The following is a 22158-nucleotide window of genomic DNA, read 5'->3' on the forward strand; positions in this document are numbered from 1 at the left end:
GCCTGGTATCTGACGGGCAAGCAGACAGTCGAGAGATGCTCATTTTTACTTCGCACAAGTGAGCGAAACGCTATTGAAAAGAATGTGAGGGGCGTAAACACTGAATTTGTTTTTACTTGAGACTTCAAAGGCGTTAATTCTGTTCCTTGAGATCGCCATTTCCGCAAGTTACGGCGTGTCACCATCCTCTTAAAAGAGGCAGAATGCTGTCATTTAAGTATACATTTTTGAATCCGCACGTGTAGGATTCTTAAGAGCTCTCCAGTGAAACCTGGGACCAAGCCGGAAGGACGAGCGTGGCTGGCTTCCAGGCCGCTTCAAAGAAAGGCTCGGAGCGGGGGGACTGCCACGCGGAGGGCTCCGCACAGAGTCCACGTCGTGGGTTAGCCTCTGACCCCGCAGAGCGGCCCGTGGCTGTCCCCGAGGGGCACCCCCTGCTACTCCTGCAAACGGGACGTGCCCTCAGTGGCCGGGCACTTGACTGTCCGCCGGGAGTTCCGTCCCCAGCTCCCGCCTGTCCCGTCAGCAGCGGGGGCGCTCGCTCGGCTCCCCACACGGCCGTCAGCTGTGATGGTGTCCGTTCTCGCACGGGCGCCGGTTCCAGCCTGTTCCAGCCCGCGGACACGGACCGGAGCCTGCGATAGAGACCGCGAGTAGTTCTGCAAACGTCACCCGTGAGAACGGGAGCTTAGCAGCAATCCCTCCACCGCTGGCTGCTTTCGCGCGCTCTCTCTGGGTGGCTTTTGGCTCCCCTGTGCCCGCTGCGGTTCCAGGTGTGGGGGCCACCCTGCTTGAGGCGGGTCCCCTCGCCTGTGCTCAGGGTGTCGTGACTGTGGGCCCGCTGCCGTCGACGCCGAACCCCACTGCGTTCCAGGCGAGTGTGAACGTGACAGCTTAACTGTGCGCCTGAGGGCGTGGGGGACGCTTCAGGTTCAAAATCAACGTTTTGAAAAGTCCGTTTCGTTTGTGTGAGTGAGTGTTAACTTCTCTGGCATCAAAGAGACTTTTCAGGGTGGGGGGCGGGGGGCTCGGGTTCCCCCTGGCGCTTCCAGCCGCGGCGGGTCGTCCCCCCGCCCCGGGACTGGGCACCGGGGAGACGCTGGAGTTTCTTTTGTTCCCTGTGGCGGGAAAACAAAACAGCAAAGAGAAAGAGGAACCCGAAGTGACCTGTGAGAAGGAAACGTGGTGCCCCGCCCCTTCCTCCCGGAGTGAGGAAGGAGACCACGGCAGGAGGGACGCTGGAACCTCGATCACTTCCCTGAAAGTCAGCAGGGGTCGGTCCGGAACATTCCACCTACGTCCCCTCCCCCCGGCTCACACTGTCCAAGACTCTTTCCAGACCCGGCTGACCGCGTGGGTGCTCAGGGAGGCAGGTCCCGCAGGTAGAGGCCCCGCGGCACGGGGGCCGTCCTCCCTGCGACCTGGGTCTCCACTGCCGGTGCTCCCACACGCGTTCCTGAGGAGCCGTCGGGAGGCCCTCGGGGGGCCAGTGCCGGCTGCCGGCCTGGCATCAGAGCCCTCAGCAGAGGTGCCCGGGGGCCCGTCAGTGCTAGAGCCACCCCTGCACCTGCTCTCCTGAGGGGGGCGTCAGCGGCAGCCACAGCGCCTGCTCCACGCGGCCCCCACCCCCCTGTCCGTTCTCTGCGCCTTTCTGTCCACTTGATGGGGGCCGGGCGTAGTGTTTTCTTTCTCCTTCCCTTCCTTCCCCTCTCCCTCCCCCCTCCCTCCCTCCTCCCCTTCCTTCCTCCCTCCCTCCCTTTCTTCCTTCCTCCCTCCCTCCCTTTCTTCCTTCCTTCCTCCCTCCCTTCCTTCCTTCCCCTCTCCCTCCCCCCTCCCTCCCTCCCTTCCTTCCTTCCCCTCTCCCTCCCCCTCCCTCCCTTCCTTCCTTCCTTCCTTCCTCCCTCCCTCCCTTACTTCCCTCCCTCCTTCCCTTCCTTCCTCCCTCCCTTTCTTCCTTCCTTTCTCCCTCCCTTCCTCCTTCCCTTCCTCCCTCCCTCCCTCCCTCCTTCCCTTTCTTCCCTCCCTCTTTCCCTTCCTTCCTTTCTCCCTCCCTTTCTTCCTTCCTTCCTCCCTCCCCTCCTTCCTTCCTTCCTCCCCTCCTTCCTTCCTCCCTCCCTCTCTCCCTTTCTTCCTTCCTCCCTCCCTCCCTCTCTTCCTTCCTTCCTTCCTCCCTCCCTCCCTTACTTCCCTCCCTCCTTCCCTTCCTTCCTTTCTCTCTCCCTTTCTTCCTTCCTTCCTCCCTCCCCTCCTTCCTTCCTCCCTCCCCTCCTTCCTTCCTCCCTCCCCTCCTTCCTTCCTTCCTTCCTCCCTCCCTCCCTTCCTCCTTCCCTTCCTCCCTCCCTCCCTGCCTCCTTCTTTCCTTCCTCCGTCTCTCCTTCCTTCCTTCCTTCCTTCCTTCCTTCCTCCCTCCCTCCCTCCCTTCCTCCCTTCCTCCTTCCCTTCCTCCCTCCCTCCCTGCCTCCTTCTTTCCTTCCTCCGTCTCTCCTTCCTTCCTTCCTTCCTTCCTTCCTTCCTCCCTCCCTCCCTCCCTCCCTTCCTCCTTCCCTTCCTCCCTCCCTCCCTGCCTCCTTCTTTCCTTCCTCCGTCTCTCCTTCCTTCCTTCCTTCCTTCCTTCCTTCCTTCCTTCCTCCCTCCCTCCCTTCCTCCCTCCCCCCTCCCTCCCTTCCTCCCTTCCTTCCTCCCTCCCTCCCTTCCTTCCTCCCTCCCTTCCTTCCTTCCTTCCTCCCTCCCTCCCTCCCTCCCTCCCTCCCTCCCTTACTTCCCTCCCTCCTTCCCTTCCTTCCTTTCTCCCTCCCTTTCTTCCTTCCTTCCTCCCTCCATTTCTTCCTTCCTTCCTCCCTCCCTCCCCTCCTTCCTCCCTCCCTCCCCCCCTCCCTTCCTTCCTTCCTTCCTTCCTTCCTTCCTCCCTCCCTCCCTCCCTCCCTTACTTCCCTCCCTCCTTCCCTTCCTTCCTTTCTCCCTCCTTTTCTTCCTTCCTCCCTCCCTCCCTTTCTTCCTTCCTTCCTTCCTTCGTTCCTCCCTCCCTCCCTCCCTCCCTTTCTTCCTTCTTTCCTCCCTCCCTTTCTTCCTTCCTTCCTCCTCCCTCCCCTCCTTCCTTCCTTCCTCCCTCCCTCCCTCCCTTTCTTCCTTCTTTCCTCCCTCCCTTTCTTCCTTCCTTCCTCCTCCCTCCCCTCCTTCCTTCCTTCCTCCCTCCCTCCCTTTCTTCCTTCTTTCCTCCCTCCCTTTCTTCCTTCCTTCCTCCTCCCTCCCCTCCTTCCTTCCTTCCTCCCTCCCTCCCTTTCTTCCTACCTTCCTCCCTCCCTCCCTTTCTTCCTTCTTTCCTCCCTCCCTCCCCTCCTTCCTCCCTCCCTCCCCCCTCCCTTCCTTACTTCCTTCCTTCCTTCCTCCCTCCCTCCCTTACTTCCCTCCCTCCTTCCCTTCCTTCCCCTCTCCCTCCCCCTCCCTCCCTTCCTCCCTTCCTTCCTCCCTCCCTCCCCCCTCCCTCCCTTCCTCCCTTCCTTCCTCCCTCCCTCCCCCCTCCCTCCCTTCCTCCCTTCCTTCCTCCCTCCCTCCCCCCTCCCTCCCTCCTTCCCTTCCTTCCTTTCTCCCTCCCTTTCTTCCTTCCTCCCTCCCTCCCTTTCTTCCTTCCTTCCTCCCTTCCTTCCTTCCTTCCTTCCTCCCTCCCTCCCCCCTCCCTCCCTCCCTTCCTTCCTTCCTTCCTTCTCCTCTCCCTCCCCCTCCCTCCCTTCCTTCCTCCCTTCCTCCCTCCCTCCCTTCCTTCCTCCCTTCCTCCCTCCCTCCCTCCCTTCCTCCCTTCCTCCTTCCCTTCCTCCCTCCCTCCCTGCCTCCTTCTTTCCTTCCTCCGTCTCTCCTTCCTTCCTTCCTTCCTTCCTTCCTCCCTCCCTCCCTCCCTCCCTCCCTTCCTCCCTTCCTCCTTCCCTTCCTCCCTCCCTCCCTGCCTCCTTCTTTCCTTCCTCCGTCTCTCCTTCCTTCCTTTCTTCCTTCCTTCCTTCCTTCCTTCCATCCCTTTCCTTCTCTTCTTTCCTTCCTTTTTCCTTCCTTTCTTAACACAGGGACAACCTGTAGTAGCTTCATAAATTGGATTAAGATTTAGTTGGTCTCTCAGATATAAATAAAAAATTCGGAGGTTCTTTCTGAGAGTTTGTATTCTCTCCCGGGGCCACAGCCACTGCCCTCACCTGCCCCCGGCCCCTCCCCCTCTGAACCGTAACAAATCCTGGAAGAGATGGGGTTGGTGTTCGTCAGCCGCCGTGTAAGATTTGTCCCAGAAACCGGACGGAGAGGTGGAGTCTTGTGCAATGTGCTCCTTCCTCCCGACTGTGAAAACTAAACTTCAGTAAATTGTCACAGAGGTCACGGAAAGTCCTCAGTCCTGAGAAGTGGACACCACAGATGCTCTGTGGTCCAAGGACGGGGGCCGTCGCACAACTGCCTGGGAAACAGAAGAGAGCACCGCCTTCTGAGTCTGAACCCGCTTTCCCTTCCGTTCCCTCACAGGTACGAGCAGCCAAAATGTGACAACACAGCCCGGGCTCACCCGACCCGAACAAGGGACTTGTACAAGGACCGTCCCCTGCAAGGTAAGCGCCACAGAGGCGTGGTGGGCACGCCTCCCCCAGCACCTGAGCTTTCTCGAAACTTCAGGATGAGAAGGAATCTCTCCAGCTCTGTCCCAAGTGGCCACCTGCGGGGCGGGGTCACACGGGCTCACACGGGCACCTGCCCAGGTCAGCACCTGTGGCTGGCAAGGCCAGAAGTGCCGAGCCTAAGACCCGGCCTTTCCGAGAAGCGAACGGCGTCTCTAAAATCAGAACTTCTAAACCAAAAGGACCCTTTAATTGGCTTACCTAAAAGAAAGTAGTGAGTCAGATGTCATGTTCTGACATTCCTTTAGAATGGAATCAACTGTTCAAGGAGCTGAAGTGTAGGTTTTCGTAAAACATGAGCTCGATCTCTGTACCAAGTACGTTTAGTTGCAAAGAACCATTTCGAATTAAACGGAAGCGGTGAGTTAAACGTTATAATTATTGAAAATACATTCATGAAAAGGCGGTGTCTTTCAGCAAAGAGCACGTAAGTGTTCGTGATACAGCAAAAATGATTCATTCTACAGTTACACCTGAAGCCTTTCGTGGGGGCCGCGTCTCCCCTGGAGTTTGCGTGGGATTAGGGGAGAGGGCCGCGTGCCGGCCGGCGGGGTCTCAGCGGCCGGGCGCAAGTCATGAGATCAAGGAGTTTAGAGACGAAGCTCTGACATCGTGTGGTGCTTCAAAGCCAGTTCATTTGGGTCTTCTTTTCTTCTTTTAAGTGTCTCCAGATTGTGTTTCACCAATGCCTCAGAGACCGTGAAAATCCTTCTCTAATGTCCTTTAGCTCAGAGCACACGTTTGATCTTGGCCTTACACAAAGTCCGTAAAAATTCCGCTTAGAAGATGCGGTTCTTGCGTTGTTTGTCCTAGTATCAGGGAAGAGGGTTTTAAACTCTGACACGTAAAGATGTTTTCCTGTTTATGAATAAAGAGAGAAAAGACTGGCGCATCACCGAGACGCGTCCGTTACCCAGCCAACACTGGGAACCAAAGTTCCTAAGACAGAGGGAGGAGAGGAGCAGCTTCCTCCGTGAGAACAGCTCTGCCCGTCGCCCTCGCTTCTCCTGAGACGCCCGCGTGGGGGGCTGTCCCCCAGCTCCCCCCAATGTCTTTTGACACAGGTCCAAGTAGCCTGTGGGAGACACGGTTTGTATCGCACGGTGTCTGTCTCTGGGAGTGGCCTGCCTGCTTTGTGTCTCTGGGGTCAGGCTCCCGCGTCTTGGGAGGGGGAGGGCATAGAGGTGCAGCCGCAAACACCCACGCAGATTCCCAGTTAAGCGCCTTGTGCATACGTGATGTCTTACCCTTACAAGGAGCTCAGTGAATTGCCCAATCGCACGCGCCCTCATGTTCTGGGACCGGAGGGCCTTCTCTCCCTCCGTCGTCGGGTGCGATCTCTTGCCTCTGTGGTGGACGAGACTGTTCCTCACAGGAAACAGTGAATCTAGCAGGCGCTTGGTGCACGGAGAGCCCTCGCTGTGTTCAGCTGGTCTTAATGCTGTCTCATAAACGTCAAGCAGATTGTTTGACTTTGGCTCTGAGGGTCCAAGACGCTTACCTTTTCCTTATTTGATAATACGGGACTGCACTGCCTCTAACTAGAGCGTGTGTGGTTTCGACCGGGTTCGTGATTCAAGACGGGAATGGTCGTTTGTCTCGTGGAAGCGGCTGAGGGTCCAGTTGAGAAGCACGCGGATGTCTCACTGGCTGGTGCGGCCGTCACAGCACCTTCGGGAGTGTCAGGGAACACGTTGCGAGGAGGCGTCCTTGCAGCTGGACAGCCTGTCCCCTCGGCTGGGTTATCGGGCTGTCACACAGAGACCCCCCCCTCCCCCCCCCCCCGCTCATACCTTAAATAAAAACCAGCCCTCCAGACACACAGGCCACTGTATGCAAACCGTGTAACATTCTGCTTAGTACCGCTCATGACCACTTAATCATTTTGATTTTTCAGAGACAGTTTTCCTTATTAGGGAAAAACAAGTAGGTCTTGAAATGACTCCAGGTTAGAGGCTATTCTTGTCGAGAGGAGAAACGTTTCCAGAATAGCACAGTGGCAGGCCCGTGGGCAGGCGCTTCAAGCCACATTGAGGCTGATGCATTTTCTTCTTAAAAGGTACACTTTTCGCTTTAACTGGCTTTCTAAGCCCCGGCCAGTAAGGGCCCTTTATTTTCTAAGACACGCTGTAATTTTCTCACTCACGGTCCACGTTTTTAGAGGGTCTGTTGACTCTCAGGTAATTATTCCCACGGTTCGTGGGGCGGGGAGCACGTGCCCAGCTCTCACGAGCTGCCGCTCAGTGATGATTTCATCTTTGGGGGCTGGCGCTTTACCGTGTGGAGGGAGGTCAAGATCCCGCTAACGGGTCCCCTATTGAGGACTGGGTCATTACTGGGGCTCTTTTATTCCATGAGTTTCCTTACGGGACATGTCATAGCATCCCGAGAGGGGTAAACACCGAGGGTGGCGGCAATTTTAAACAAAGGCATTAAACTGCCCCTTTTCCATCTACGAATTGGTCTGAGTTCCTCCTGTCCTGGCATCTGTCTGTCACATCTCTTTACGCATCCACCCGGTGACCTCCACCCGCCGTGTCCCCTGCAGAGCTCTGTTCCCGGGGCTGCTGGAACGGAGCCTTTCCCCGGGGGCAGCTCTGTGCCGTCTGTGCGGCTCCTTAGGGAGCCTGTCCCGGACACCTGTCTGCGGGACACGGCCACCGCATGTGTTCACGTGGGCTGTGTGCAGATGGCGCATGCCCTCATGTCTTCCGGGAGGGGGGGACTGAGCCTCCCGGGGCCCCGCCGGCTGGCACAGCGCCCAGCACAGAGGAGGCGCTCATACGTGGCACAGAGTTTGTAAATTAAGGACACGAGGCCGTGTTTCTCCTCCTCTAAGCCTGTTGGCTGCTCCGGGCCGAGTGACATTGTGGACTTTATTGTAGCAAGCGGTTTGCAGACTGTAAGGTGTGCAGTGCGAGTCCTAGACGCCTGGGCTCCTGACGTGGGGGGAGGATGGCCTGGTGGATGGAGCTCCCTGCTCCTGCCGACCCCCTGAGGGCTTGCCGCCGGCTGAGGGGAGGAAGGCCTGTCTCCTCCTCCTCCGTTCTGGGCAGAGCCTGCGGCATCGTGACGAGACCGACAGACCCACCCCGCGGCCCTGAGCCCCCCTCTCCCCACCCCCCCGCTGATGTGGCGCACAGGCTTACTGCAGGGACAAGATGTCCCCAGAGACCCGAGAAGGGGGTAGAACCACAACACACAGTCTTTTCAAGCCTACGGAGACAAAAAGCCCTTCGAGGCCCTGGTGACTGCAGGTGCACTGGGATCTTTGACTCAGCTAGGAACCCTAAAAGCACCCCTGCATCTCTCAAGTACTCTGCTCACAGTGCTCTAATTTTTTGCAAAATTAATTATGATTTTCTAAGGTAAGATAAAATGATCCTTACTTTGTGCTGAGAATAGCAAGTATATGTGTGTGTGTGTATGTATGTGCATTTATGTATACATGTGTGTGCACGTGTATGTGTGTTCACATGTGTGTATGTTAGTGTGTATGTGTATATGTTTGCATATGTGTGTATGTATATATGTATGTGTGTGTAATTATGTGTGTTCATGTGTGTTTAGGTTTGTGCATGTGTGTATGTTTGTATATATTTGTATATGTGTATTTGTGTATGTGTGTATGTGTGTGCATATATGTGTGTAATTATGTGTATGTATATGTGTACATATGTGTACAGTGCGTATGTTCATATATGTATGTGTGTGCATATACGTATGTGTATATATGTGTATATTTGTATCTGTGTACATGTGTGTATCTCTGTGTATATGTGTGTATGCATGTGTATGTGTGTATTTTTGTGTAGTTATGTGTGTATGTGTGTAAGTATGTGTATCCATGTATATATGTATATGTGTGTATATGTGTACGTGTGTCTGAGTGTATACATGTGTATATGTGTGTGTATGTATATATATTTGTGAGTGTGTATGTGTGTGTATGTGTGTATGTGTGTGTATCTCTGTGTGTGTATGTATATGTACATGTGTCTGAGTATATACATGTGTATATGTGTGTGTACGTGTGTGTCCGTGTGTCTGAGTATATACGTGTGTGTATGTGTGTGTATGTATATATATGTGTGAGTGTATATGTGTATGTATGTATATGTGTGTATGTGTGTCCGTGTGTGTATATATGTGTGTATATGTGTGTATGTATGTGTACGTGTGCCTGAGTGTATATGTGTGTGTATGTGTATGTATATATATGTGTGAGTGTATATGTGTGTGTATCTGTATGTGTGTATGTGTATATATGTGTGTATGTGTGTATGTATGTGTACATGTGTCTGAGTGTATACGTGTGTGTGTACGTGTGTCTGAATGTATACGTGTGTGTATATATATGTGTGAGTGTATATGTCTGTGTATGTATATGTGTGTATGTATATGTGTATATGTGTGTCTCTGTGTGCATATGTGTATATGTGTGTATGTATGTGTACTTGTGTCTGAGTGTATATGTGTGTGTATGTATATGTGTGTATGTGTGTGTACATGCGTCTGAGTGTCTACGTGTGTATATGTGTGTGTATGTATATATATGTGTGAGTGTATATGTGTGTGTGTGTGTATGTGTGTGTACATGTGTCTGAGTGTCTACGTGTGTATATGTGTGTGTATGTGTGTGTCCATGTGTGTGTGCATGTGCACACACCACATCCTCTCCACTCCTGTCTCGACGGACACGTGGGCTGCTTCCACATCTTGCCTGTTGTAAATAATGTGGTAATAAACCTAAGGGCACATCTTTTCAAATTAGCGTTTTAGTGTTTTCATTTTCTTTGGGTAAACACCTACTGGTGCGGCTGCCGGGTCGCACGGTGGCTCTGTTTGTACCTCTCTGAGGAGCCTCTGTACTGTTTCCCACAGGGCTGCGCCAGTCTGCGTTCCCACCAACAGCGCACGCGGGTCCCTTTTCTCCTCGTCCTCACCAGCACTCGAGATTCTTTTCATGCGTCTGTCGGCCGTTTGCCTTCTTTGGAAAAATGTCTGTTCAGGTTCTTTGCCTGTTTTTAATCAGATTATTTGTTTTTCTGGTGTTGATTCATAGAAGTTCTTTATATATTTATGATGTTAAGTGAAGTAAGTCAGACAGAGAACGACGATTACCATATGATTTCACTCATATGTGGAATTTAAGACGTGAAACAAAGAAAAGAAGAGACAAACAAAAACCCAGCCTCTTGAGCACAGAGAACAATCTGGTGGTGGCCAGAGCGGACGTGGGTGGGGGGATGGGCGAAGCAGACGACAGGATTAAGAGGGTGGAAACAGTTGCAAAAGCGGTAAGTCACTGGGCACAGCACAGGGGTAGGTCGTAAGACAGTAGCGTTGGTGACCTTCCGTGGCGAGCACGGAACCACTGGGTCCCACACGAACACGGCGCCGTGTGGCAGTTGAACTCCCACTGAACAAAAGGGTAACTGGACCCTAAATGCCGCACCTGGAAAACTCCAGAATTTACCTTTCTTCCAAAGGGGGCTCTGTGTGTGGCCTTCAAGGCCCTTTCGAAGACAATACCAGATGTCAATATCTCACCCATTGGAAATGTCAACATCTACGACTTTCGTGTCAGATCACATACCCAATTCATAGCCACGAGTCTGCTAAACTGCAGCTGGGCTCGGAACAAAGCGTTTCGTTTGAGATGGGCGGCCCCGTGTCCCTGCAGACGCGGCCAGCTCGGGGCCGCGACACGCGCGCTCTGTGCCCTCGGCGGCTCAGTCTTCCCGGCGCCGTCCCCGGTCAGCCGTGGCGCCGAGAGGCTTCCTGCCAGCTGCCTGCTAACAGGGGCCAGGGTAGAGGGGCTGGAGGTGAGAGCAGGTGCGCTGAGTGGGGAGAGGATTTCGAGGACACAGTGCGTCCTGTGCCGAGCTCTCTGATGGCATCACGGTAACCGTTGGTGCTTGTGAACTCGGGGTTGAGGTTTGGGTCTGGGCTTCTGGATGTGACAGGAGACTGAGTAGCCGTGCTTGGGAGAAAGACCTGAGCTACTTTATTTTATGTCTTGACTAACGATCTTGACGGTTTAAATACCAACTTAAACTTGCAAGTGAGTAAGGTTACCGAGCCTTTAGATGCAAATTGCATTTTGTAGGATGCGTGACAGAGAGATGGGCCATTAAGTCCAGGTTTACTGGGGAAAGATGCGGAGTAAAAACCCAGTTAAAATCACACACGTATTTTCTGTCCTAAAGACTTGGGGGGACAGCAATCCCAGGACAAGGGGGGCCAAGGGCATTAGGGTCCCCTGGTTGAGAACGTCTGATAGTCAAGACACGGCGTCTGTGGGGACATCCTGAGACGCCAGCTCCTCCTCGGGGAGGGGTTTCAGGGACTCAACGCAAGGCCCTGGGAGCCCCGCAGGACACAAGGAACGCGCGGTAAGTGGGACTTGTATCCAGCGCAGGACCCGTGCTCCGCGAGAGCAGAGCGTTCTGGTGAAACCTTCCGTGAGTCGAAATGGGTAAAGTGAAGAGGCCATTACTGTAAATTTATATAGAAGAGTTCTTGAGCGTTCCCAGAGCCCAAAACCTACCTTTCTGGGACCTCGGGGCACAGCTTGCTAACAGACGCACAACATACACGGAGACGATGCCCCGATGCGCCCAGACACGGTCCTGGGCTCTGGGGGCTGGAGGTGGCGATGCTTATGTGGTTCCGGGAAAGGGGGTGCCCGGTGCCCGCCGCCCGTGTGCCGGCTCGCTGCGGACCGACGCGGGGCTAGGGGCGCTTTTCTCCTTGTTTTCATCCCACCGTCTTCAGACGGCCTTTGGTCAGTGAACACGGCTTCTAAGGTAAGCCTTTCCTAAAGGCGAGGCGGCGTGTGGCGAACTTGAGAAAGCGGGGTGCCTGCACCCCGTTTCCTAGGAGACAAGCTGGTGGGGTCCTGGAGGTGCAGAAGACATACACAGAGCCAGGACTGAAAAGTCGTAACTGTGCTGCACTTGGCGGGGTTCCCGGTGAGATTTTTTACTTTTTTAATGTTTATTTATTTTTGAGAGAGACAGAGACAGAATGCAAGTGGGTGAGGGGCAGAGAGAGAGGGAGACACAGAATCCGAAGCGGGCTCCAGGCTCCGAGCTGTCGGCACAGAGCCCGACGCGGGGCCCGAACTCACAAGCCGTGAGATCATGACCTGAGCCGAAGTCGGACGCTCCCCCGACTGAGCCACCAGGCGCCTCGTTCCTGGTGAGATTTTTATTAGAATATGTATTTAGTTCAGTTGGCATTTTTCTCCATTTTTAAGAGAATGAAGATAAACTGGAGGAGGTTTGCTGGAAAATTGTGGGAATTACTCATTCACAGTAAAATAAGAACAAATTAAGGCCAAGTTAAAGAAGCAAAGGTTTTTTTGTTTTGTTTTGCTTTGTTTTTTGGTCTTAACACGCAGAGGAAGGAATCCTAAAGGTCGACTGGAAACTTTCAGTTACTTACAAGAAAGTCGGACGCTGTTTCCGAGTATTAACGCTTCGGTACTGAACCAACTGAGAAAGAGTGTTAAGGCGGTTCCTTGCCTGAGTCACCGAATATAAAGGGGAGCTTCTTGTGCCTAAAAGAGAGTTGAGAAATCTAGTTTGCGATAATATTTGGATGAAAATGTAGTTTAAAAATGCAGGCGCGCCTGGGTGGCTTGGTCGGTTAAGCGTCTGACTTCCACTCAAGTCATGATCTCACAGTTCGTGAGTTTGAGCCCCGTGTCGGGCTCTGTGCTGGCAGCTCGGAGCCCGGAGCTGCTTCGGATTCTGTGTCTCCCTCTCTCTCTGCCCCTCCCCAGCTCACCCTCTGTCTCTCTCAAAAATAAATAAAACATTTTAAAAAAGAGCTATTAAAAATGCAGGCGCGCCTAGGTGGCTTGGTCGGTTAAGCGTCTGACTTCCACTCAAGTCATGATCTCACGGTTCGTGAGTTTGAGCCCCGTGTCGGGCTCTGTGCTGGCAGCTCGGAGCCCGGAGCTGCTTCGGATTCTGTGTCTCCCTCTCTCTCTGCCCCTCCCCAGCTCACCCTCTGTCTCTCTCAAAAATAAATAAAACATTTTAAAAAAGAGCTATTAAAAATGCAGGAAAGTGGAGAGCCCGTTTCTTTCGTATCCTCTCAGATGGATATTTGTGACTAATTGGTTAGAAGCGATGTTCACTCTTGCCCGGAGCCTCACAGCTACTTGGACACATCCCCATTTTCAGCCTCGGATCCTGTCACCTGTCACCAGCTGATCTCAGCTCTTCCCCGGCCAGGTCCCCAGGTGGCCCCCTCCCCCGTCGGCACCTGCAGCTGCGGGGTCTAGGACAGCACGGGCCTGCCCTGTGGTGCCACTGGTTGTAGGGTCCCCCGCTTCCAGACGGATTCAGAGCCGCCTGCGTGTCACGGAGGTGAGGCCCATCGAGGCCAACACCTCACCTTCCCGAGAACGCTGTACCCCAGGATTCAGTCGTTGGCTCCAGAAAAGAAGGCGCCTGTGTCTCAAAGTCTATGAGTGATGCAGCCACCCCGTCCTGGCTGCCCGGTGAATGCGGTCCAGCAGCGATACGATGATCTGAGATCTGGGTACCGTTAACCCCCCGTCTATTTCTTGTCCAAGAGAGCGGACAGGTTTCACTACCCTGTCTGCCTCGGACGTAAGTATCTGGGCAGGGATTTTATCAGCAGCAGGGCCGGCTTCCTGGGGGCGGCCCGGGTAACCATCTGCCGGCACCATCGTGAGCCTCCTCGCGCGTTTTGGATACGAGGCCCCACAGTTTTCGGCTTAGCCGGGTGTGATGTGTGGGAACACGTCGGTTCGTCTGGCGTCCGGTCACGAGGAGCCGGAGCCGGGCCGCGAGTGGTAGCAGTGGACGAGCCAGTGGGACGTGGACGCGGGAACGCAGGCTGGGGCCGGGGCACGCGCGCCGGGCAGTGGAAGGGACTGGGGACAGTCCGCGCTCCGCACCCCGGACGTGGGGCTGTCACTGCGGGCACATGAGGGTCGTGCGTGGCCGAGGAGGCGGTAGGAACCCCGGAGCGTCGCATGACCCACAGCCCCCCCTGACGCTGGTAAACAGGGTTCCTGAACTGGAATCACAGTGACCCCTGGTTAAAAAGGTCGCCTCCTTTTTTTTTTTTTTTTTTTTTTTAAGTTTTTAACTTCTAAAATTCACAGCTTCTAAGCCGGTCTCTTGTTTCCCGGTGTAACAGCACGGTAAGTATCTTCATCAGTATCCAGGCATTTGCGGAGACAGCGGAGAACCCGGTGTTGGTGAGCACCTCTCCTGAGGCCGCAGGAGCTCTCAGGGCACGGCTCAGGCCAACACGGGCAGCTCGGGCGTCAGGCACCCGGAGTCATTCGCGAAGTCCCGGTGTTCATCGAAAGGGCCGATTAAACAGACTCTGGGACAGTAGGGAGTGTTGTCAGTGGCGTTAGTGCGCTAGCCCCTCCTTGGCTTGGCCTCCGTTGCTTTGGAAGTCACGGTTCTGCGGGGGAGAGAGGGAATGAGGGTTAGAGCCGCACTGACCGTGAAGAAGCACGTGCCAGACCGACTGGGGGGGTAAAGCGATGCTTCAGAGACAGTTTAGAGAACTCAAGAGGACAGACTGTTCTCAAACACCATTCAGTAAGTTAAAGTCGTCATTAAACAACTGTTATTCCGTGATAAGCAGTTTTGTCCAAAATAACCGCTCGGAACACCTCCCAAGTATGGCGTACGCTCGAAAATAACAAATTTGCTTTTAACTGGCCTGCAGCTCGCTTTCCTTAACTTCGGCTTCCCTCAGAGCTGAGCCGGGTTTGGGGACGTTCTGCCGGAGTCCGATGCAAGTGCTGCTGTAATGCAGACTCATCTAAACAATTTGCTGCAGTAAACGGCACAGGCGTGGCGCCCCGGAGCGAAGGGTCTGAGGGGGCCGTGCGCCTCCCGGCCAGCGTCCGGGCTCACGCTTCTTCCCTTGTGGAATTTGGCATCTACCGCAGAGGGAGGGCTCTGTAGTGCAGTCCTGCGTGTTCTGTGTCCCTAGGCCCTCTGTGGTCAAGGCCAGCCCCCGGCACCGGCCCCTGCGCCCCCTCCGAGACGCCCCGACCTCTGCACCTGCCGGCCTCGTGTCCCGAGGGGCTGCGGGCGGGCCCGGGGTCGAGGGCTGCTGGGACCTCCCGCCCTTGCTCCCAGCCCTTTCCTGAGTCTTTCTCGTCTGTCTCACTTCCCCTCCTGGTCCTCTTGTTTCTAAACCCAGAATGGGTCAGAACGCTGAAACTCTTATGCCCTCTTGTTACCCCTGAGAAGTCCTTTCTTTGCCAGTTTGTGAGCCAATATCTGTGCGTGCCTCTCGTGCCGATGGCCCGGTGCCGGAGGCTGGGGGACGCCCAGGCACTTAAGACCCGCTTCTGTCCTTGGGGGGGGGAGCGGGGGGGGAGCGAAGGTTGCAGTTTATGACCCTGGCAGGGATGCTCTTAAACAAGAGAGCAACGTGATAAAAAGTTAGAAAAGCTAAGGAAGTGGAGGTTGACGCAGGATAAAATTCCACCTTTATGTCTGAAAGTGTCGCGGTATCATTAAAAGCTCTTCCTCGGGGCGCCTGGGTGGCACAGTCGGTTAAGCGTCCAGCTTCGGCTCAGGTCATAATCTCACGGTTCGTGAGTCCGAGCCCCGAACCGGGTTCTGCGCGGAGAGCCCGATTCGGACCCTCTCCCTCTCTCTCTGCCCCGCCCCCGCTCACACGTGCCCTCTCTCAAAAGCCAAGAAACGTGTTAGAAAAGCCCTTCTCCAGGGTTTGTGCCAGCGTCAGGAGCGTTTCTCCCACGCCCCAGGTGGCGCTGCTGGAGTGAGGACTCCCCGGCCACCGCGTGGTGCTGGGGAGTCGCGGTGAAACGTCACTGCTCCCCCCGAAATTCCCAAGGCAGTGCACACAGGCAAAATCCAATGATCACAGCGGGACATTGGCCAGAGCACTGGGCTTTACTTCGAGCACGCAGGCCCGACTCATGGAAACAGCACAGCTGACAGTAGAAATGGAGTTCGGTTCTTCCCGATAACTTAATTCTTTAGGAATTTCAGTGGACAAAGCGAGAGCGCAGCGCCCAGATTCATAAGCTCCTTGTCAGGCTGCTGGGACCCTCCCAGATGGCCAACGAGGGGAGGAAACGTTCAGAACCTACTTTATAATGAAGAACAGCAGGCCATGGAAACTTCTAGAATATTCTGCCTGACAGGATGATTTAATTTTATTCTTCGCTCTCTCCCGACTTGTCAGATCAAGAACAGTTTTTCAGAGAAGTCAGTGGTTTCTGCCTCTGACAGAAAAGGATAAATGGGCCGTTCCTTGCTTTTCAGGTAACTTTCGGACGTGCCTGGGATAGGTTTTTCGCGAGCGGTTTCCTGCAGACTACTTTAGAGCTTTGTGCTCTCATTCCATCTTTTCTCTGTGCTTTTGCTTATTAAATTAGGTACCTTACTGGAAGTGCGTAATGTCCTGTTTCCGGAGGGGAATCTGAGGCGTCTGTGTGTTCAGAGTCCGACTTCTTGGGATCCGACCGATTGATGTAGAGTCCTTAAATTCAAGAAGTTCTAGATTTCTGATTTTTTTTAATCTCCTGAGAAACATGCATCATCTGCTATGAAATAGCACTTTTGGCAGCATCATTTAATATGCTCTGAAAAGTCCAGTCGAAGTCAATAGTTTATTTAACACTTTACACCCCACTTTTCATTTATATGGGGTGAATTTGTTTATTCAAATGCAAAGGAATAGGAGTCATGTCTTTGTAATTTCTGTAATGGAGAAATTATTTCTGAAGCAAAGGAAGGAATCCAGCCGGTGTCAGAAAGACAATGGACACCTATGCACGTCTCAATTCCTTGTGACCCTCCCCTTCTTCTCACAGCATGTCATTTGTTGACATCACTCTTTGTTGTGAAATGAACCAACTCTTCTGGCACGTACTATCTTCCCAGAATGCACCAGTCCTAGAGTCTACTTCTGCATGATTTCTGATTGACCACTTCACATCTAAACTCAACAGAAGTGAGGCGATTGCCTTGTGTCAAGGGGGCCGACAAAGAGTCGAACAATCCTTCTTTACCCACCATTAATTCAAAGTCCTTTCTACTTTATGGCATCGTTTCTGATGTGGACACGTCTACACAGAGTTTCCTTCACAAAGGAGCAGCTGAGGGGCACCTGGGTGGCTCAGTCAGTTAAGTGTCTGACTCTTGATTTCGGCTCAGGTCTGATCTCACAGTTCATGGGATCGAGCCCCTTGTTGGGCTCTTCACTGACAGCATGGAGCCTGCTTGGGATTCTCTCTCTCTCTCTGTCTCTCTCTCTCTCTCTGCCCCTCCCCTGCTCATGTGTGCTCTCTTTCCCACTCTCTGTCAAAATAAGTAAATTTAAAAAGAGAGAGAGAGAGAAGTCAGAGAGGGCTGTTATGCCAGGACTCGTGAGAATGCTTCCCTCACCTCTGAGCACGGGACAGTTCCAGAAAGCAGGAACCGCTCAGGGTGAGTGCAAGAATGACCGTCCCGACAGCCGGCCTCACGAACACGGGGAAGAGTGATCTTTTCAGGAGCCCTCTCGACAGACAAGGGTTTAGTTTTCATAGCTCCTGTGTCTGGTCAGCGACTTAGCTCAAGTTTTACGTAAAGGAATATAGATCCAGTGATCCCTTTCATTATCTGCTGGTGGTGCCGTCTGAGGCCTTCCTATAGAAATTCCTTAAATACAAGAAGCCAGAGAAGCTGGATTTGTGCAGCAAACCGAGGTTGCCATGTGACACTCTAAAAGGAGAAAACAAGCCTGAGGTTTGGCAGGATTCGAATCAGGTCCCGTTAAGGAATTTGGACGGTCTCCTGGAGGGGTTTCGTACGATGAATTTTTTATTAAAAGACATCACTGACAGGGCTGTGGATGGTGAGTCAGAGGTGCCCAAGACTAAAAAGCACGATCGCACCAAGGACCACGCTGGCGTTCGTGCTGGTGAGCGTTGACTGGGGACGCGGAAGGTGTGAGCACAGAAGCTTTGCGTGTGTCAGCTCGGCCAGTCTTCAGAGCCGTCCATGAGGACAGGTCGCTTCGCGCTGTGGATGCGTGTGTTGACCTGAAACATCCCAAGTCGGTATAGTTCAGGCCTCACCACGGTGGTGCAGCGAGCTGCCTCTCGAGCTCGTGCGGAAGCCAGTCAGGGATCCGCGTGTGCGTGCGTGCACGCACAGGCACGCACGCTCATGGGGATTTTACTGGAACAAAATTCTTTATAACATGACGCTGGTTGTAAGGTGGGTTCTGTTGAATGCCTTCTGTGGTTTAGGACTAAAGGAACCAAAATAAATGGCAGTGTAATTATCGCTCCGTGCCGTGGAACACACACACGCCACCATCGCCCCCCCGACTGCTGTCACTGCCACCACGGCTGACACCATCTGCGCCCCGTTGGAATGACGCTCCGCTTACCAAAGTTAACACAGGTGTCTCTGCGTGTTCTCCCACCTCTCTTCCCCGGGACCCTTGCGTAGGGTTTGCTTCTAGAGGTAGCGAGATACCCGGGCCTCGCAGCCACTGAGGATGCTAAGCATCCCCGAGTGAGCTGGGATCCCGCCCTAGCTCTGGCTCGTGACACACACATTCTTGGAAGGCTGGTCGTGGCAAGCGATGGGCCCAGAGACCCAGCTTCCCTTCTGCCTGTTCAGGTTTCCAGCCAACGGAGATTACGGGATGCTAGAGAGGACGTTGGCCTGGACAGCAGCCCGTCCGGGCACTGCTCTGAGGTGAGGACCTTAAGGTCCAGAGCGGTCGTGTGGCCTGCACGAGGTCCCACAGCCAGTGTGGGGTGCCTCTTGGACTGAAAGTCCGGCTTTTGTCCGTGTTATCAGGCTCTTAGTTTCCTTTCATAATGGCACTGGCTTCTGTGGCTCTAATTTTCACGTTCTTTCTTCTTTGCTGAATGACGATGCGGAGCGCAGGCTCAAACACAGGAAGCGATTGGCCGGCCGTAAGTTTGCCACCTGGTTTCGTGTACCACCTCCCGGAAAGCTTCCTTTTCCTTTGTGAGTGTGTGAGGGTGCACACAGCAAAGGTGGGCTGAGATCTGGGTCCCCCGTGGCCCCCGGCCCTGAGGCAGATGGGTGTGGCCCGCCCGCCAAGCCCCCCCCGGCATCTCCGAGGGGCAGGGTGCCCGGGGCTCCTCGTCAATCCGTCAGGGAAGCCAGCTTGTGGGCCCAGAGAGCGCAGACACACGAGCCCTGGGTTTTGTCAGCATGGAAGGCAAGGAGCCCTTGCAGGAGGAAGTGAATTCTTTGTTTACACTTTTAACAGCTTGTCACACACCTTCTTGGGCGCTGGAGTGAAGACATGATCTGGCTTTCATGTCCTGCAGGCGTTGTTAAGACAAGAGCTGCCTCGCTGAGAACGCTAAAAATCGAGGCTGTGACTTTGGTAATTGGAGAAATCGCTCCGAGGGGCCTACCAGAGACGAGATGTGTGTACGTGTCGCATTAAAGACCTGCGTCCCTGACGTTGGTTAGGAGAAGTCCAAGTTCCAGAGGGAAGACTCCCCTCCAGCATCGGGGAGGCCAGCCATCGTCCGCCTGGCACAGCCCGCCCGGCCCCGCCGCGGCCCAGCCACGTCGGCAACCGGCCGTGCTCAGGGGCTGGTGCTGGGCTTGCCGTGTGCGCCCCGGTGTGAGGCCGTTGCGGCTCGGGCTCCAGCGAAGGACTCAGAACCTCTGAGCTCTTACGTAGCCGCTGCTTTTCCCCTCTTTAGAAATAATTGGCCATGTGTGAGAGGTTTCTGCAGGCACGGCTCGGATTACCCGGCGTGGTTCAGGGACGTCTGGAACACAGCTGCATTTTTATATACGTTCTATTAAAGAATGAGAATAGACACAGTTAATAGGACTTGGCCGTAACATTTCCACAAACGTGCCTGTGGCCACTTGGGTTCCGTCTTTGCTGGCTACGGCATTCTACGGCAGTCTGCACCGTTCGGGGCCATAAAAGGCAATGGTCCCTACTCTCTAATTATCGCCCACAAAGAAGGGCTGTAGGTTAGTCATTCTGAAAGGAAGCATTACCACTTGCTTGTGTATAGTCAGCAAACTTAGATGACAACCACACTCATCGTGTTACCTAGACGTGTTTCACGACCTACCTGTCTGAGGGGGTCCCCAGAATCAGCACCTGTACTGGGACTCACAGTAGTGGCTATGCCAGCTCCCAGCCTCTTGCAGGCTGGGAATCGGGCTCCGGAAACTCGGGACCTTGATCACCGAGGCCCGTGGTCTTGAGTGGCCCCAGACTGCTTTGTGAGGAGAATCTTGACTTGCGACTTCTGTAGGTAAAGAACGTTCTTCTAGCCAGCGTGTGTTATGGCCAGACTCCTAACTGATGTGATTCTCAAAGCAAACAGTTCCTCATTTAACCAACTTCGGAGAGGAGATGGAATCCAGGCCCCCAGCATCCGGAGGAGCTCAGTTTCTCAGACCCTGAGAAAACAGAAAATGTGCACGGAAGAAATACACACTATTTTGATCTTCTCGCGCGGGGACTTCGGGCGAGCGGTGAGGTGAATGTCCGTGCAGATCACCCGATTCTCCTGCCTGCCGTAAGAAGAGCTTCTCAGCTTCCGGCCCTGCTGTGGCCCGCAGCGGGCGTGTCTCGTAAAAGTAGTCCTCGGAAGCCGTGTTCTTCGTCGGGACGTCGGCGAGTATCCGGCCGTCGTCACCACGGGGCCCTTACGTGAGGCACAGGAAGCATTTCTCTCGTTTCAGACTCAGCAAGTGGCCTTGTATCTCCCTATGGTCTGGTTTATGCTGTTTCCTTTCGGGGGGACCTTCCTTCAAACGCGTGGCTCCATCCACCCAAATGTGCCTTCTTGTATCGGCCTAAGTCTACTTTCCGCCATCCTTCTTTACCATGATTCTTTTTCTCTGTGTTGACGTCTTTCTCATTCATTTACACTTGAATCTTACCGCGATACGGTGCGTGTAGTCTGGCAAGCTGTAGCATCCTGGGGAGTTCGGTAGTAAATCCATGCTTATGTAAACACACAAATCCCAAACCACTTCTCATCTGTGCTGTGCTGTAAAATCTGTAGCCTTCATCTCCTGATTTTACTACATTTTCCAAGAGGAAAGATGCAAAGGGTACAGACTGACGTGGCCCTGGAGTCATAAGAAAGACACTTTCGCCCAACGTGCTTGGTGGTACTACAGTCGTGGGCATAATGTTGACGAGGGAAACGTGTTTCTTAATGCAAAGCATAGGATCGGGCGATTCTGCTCGTTGTGCAGTGGCATCACATCTAAGCAAGGAGTCAGGTGAGGATTTCCCGGGCCGATGGGTTGCTGTGTCGCCGTGTGGCCTCGCGGGAGGCTCTGGCTCTCGGGCCGTGGTCCTGGCCCGAGGGGAGGGCAGCCGTGGGTGTCCAGCGGGCGCCACCGTGGTGGACGTGTGGCTGTGATTAACTGCCACCCGAGGGGCGTCCCGCGTGGCCATGAGGTGAGTGTGCACACGGCCCGTTCAAGCTCTGTCACCATCATATCGAGGAAACAAAGCGCCTGCAACAGTTCTTGGAAACAGAGCAATAAAATCCAGTTACCCTCCGGGGAGAACCGTTAGCCATCTGTGGCTACCTCTCAAATAAAAATACTGGATTGTAGGCGATATTTCTGCCTTAAATTAACATAACCCGGACAAAATACGCATTGAAACATCGAGTGAAAGCACTACATCCCAAAATGAACCGATCTGTTTCTCCGTGGGGCCGCCTACGGGCCCAGCCTCCGGAAAATCTGTAGCAGACAATGAACATGAAGCTGCTTTCAGTTCAGTGTCAAGTTGGTAGGGTGTCCAGAGGGTTCGCGGTCAGCCCCCCAAGCCACAGGTCGGGTCCTCCGCGGGGTCCCCCTGGCGTCGTCCTGCCCTTCGTAACTGCCTTCTGAGCTCTGCACGCGGCTCCCTGGAGCCGCCCTCGCGCACGCGCGGAGTGCCCGGTGGGGAGGGCGTTCATCCAGGGCGCTCGTCCCGCAGAGACCGCTCGGAGGGGCAGCGCCAGCTTCCCGACCCGGGGCGGCTGGGGTGCGGGTGGGAAGCAGGCCCATCAGCGAGGTGTGTGCGGGTCACGAGGGCACTGGCCTCAGCCTCGGGGGGCGGCGGTGTCTGCACCTGCTGAGAGCAGGTGCCCCCGTCCTACGTGCCTGGTGCTGCATACCCCGGATGTCAGGTGGGGTGCACCCTGTTCTCTGACGTGCTCCCTCTGTCTGCTCTTCATTTTCCCCTGTAAAAACCGAGGGGGGAGGGGGGCCTGGAGAAGCCCTCGGGTCCCTTCTGACACGGGGCTCTCAGGGCCTCTGCTCGCCAGAAGGCTCTGGGTTCTGGGCCCGGGGTCGTCACGGGTGTCAACGGGCTCCCTGAGTGCGCGTTTCCCAGGCGTTAACTAAATCGCTGTGTGTCATCTGGGAAATTCCGATCCATCTGGGTTTACGATACACAAGTCATTCAGCCCGAGTTTCCGCAAGAGGACCCTGCAGGGCATGTC

General features: G+C 54.4%; 1 protein-coding gene across 5 annotated transcripts in view; it reads left to right on the plus strand.

The window, feature by feature from the left end:
* SMOC2 (SPARC related modular calcium binding 2) overlaps positions 1–22158 on the plus strand; it is a 164778-nt gene that overhangs the window by 120274 nt on the left and 22346 nt on the right. For all 5 annotated transcript variants that reach the window (XM_078447586.2, XM_078447588.2, XM_078447591.2 and 2 more), the window contains one exon: positions 4498–4580. In XM_078447586.2, the coding sequence (XP_078303712.1) occupies positions 4498–4580 (83 nt within the window). The remainder of the gene's footprint in view (positions 1–4497; positions 4581–22158) is intronic.

Source organism: Panthera onca, chromosome B2, assembly GCF_046562875.1.
Source record: "Panthera onca isolate mPanOnc1 chromosome B2, mPanOnc1 haplotype 2, whole genome shotgun sequence".
NCBI lineage: Eukaryota > Metazoa > Chordata > Mammalia > Carnivora > Felidae > Panthera > Panthera onca.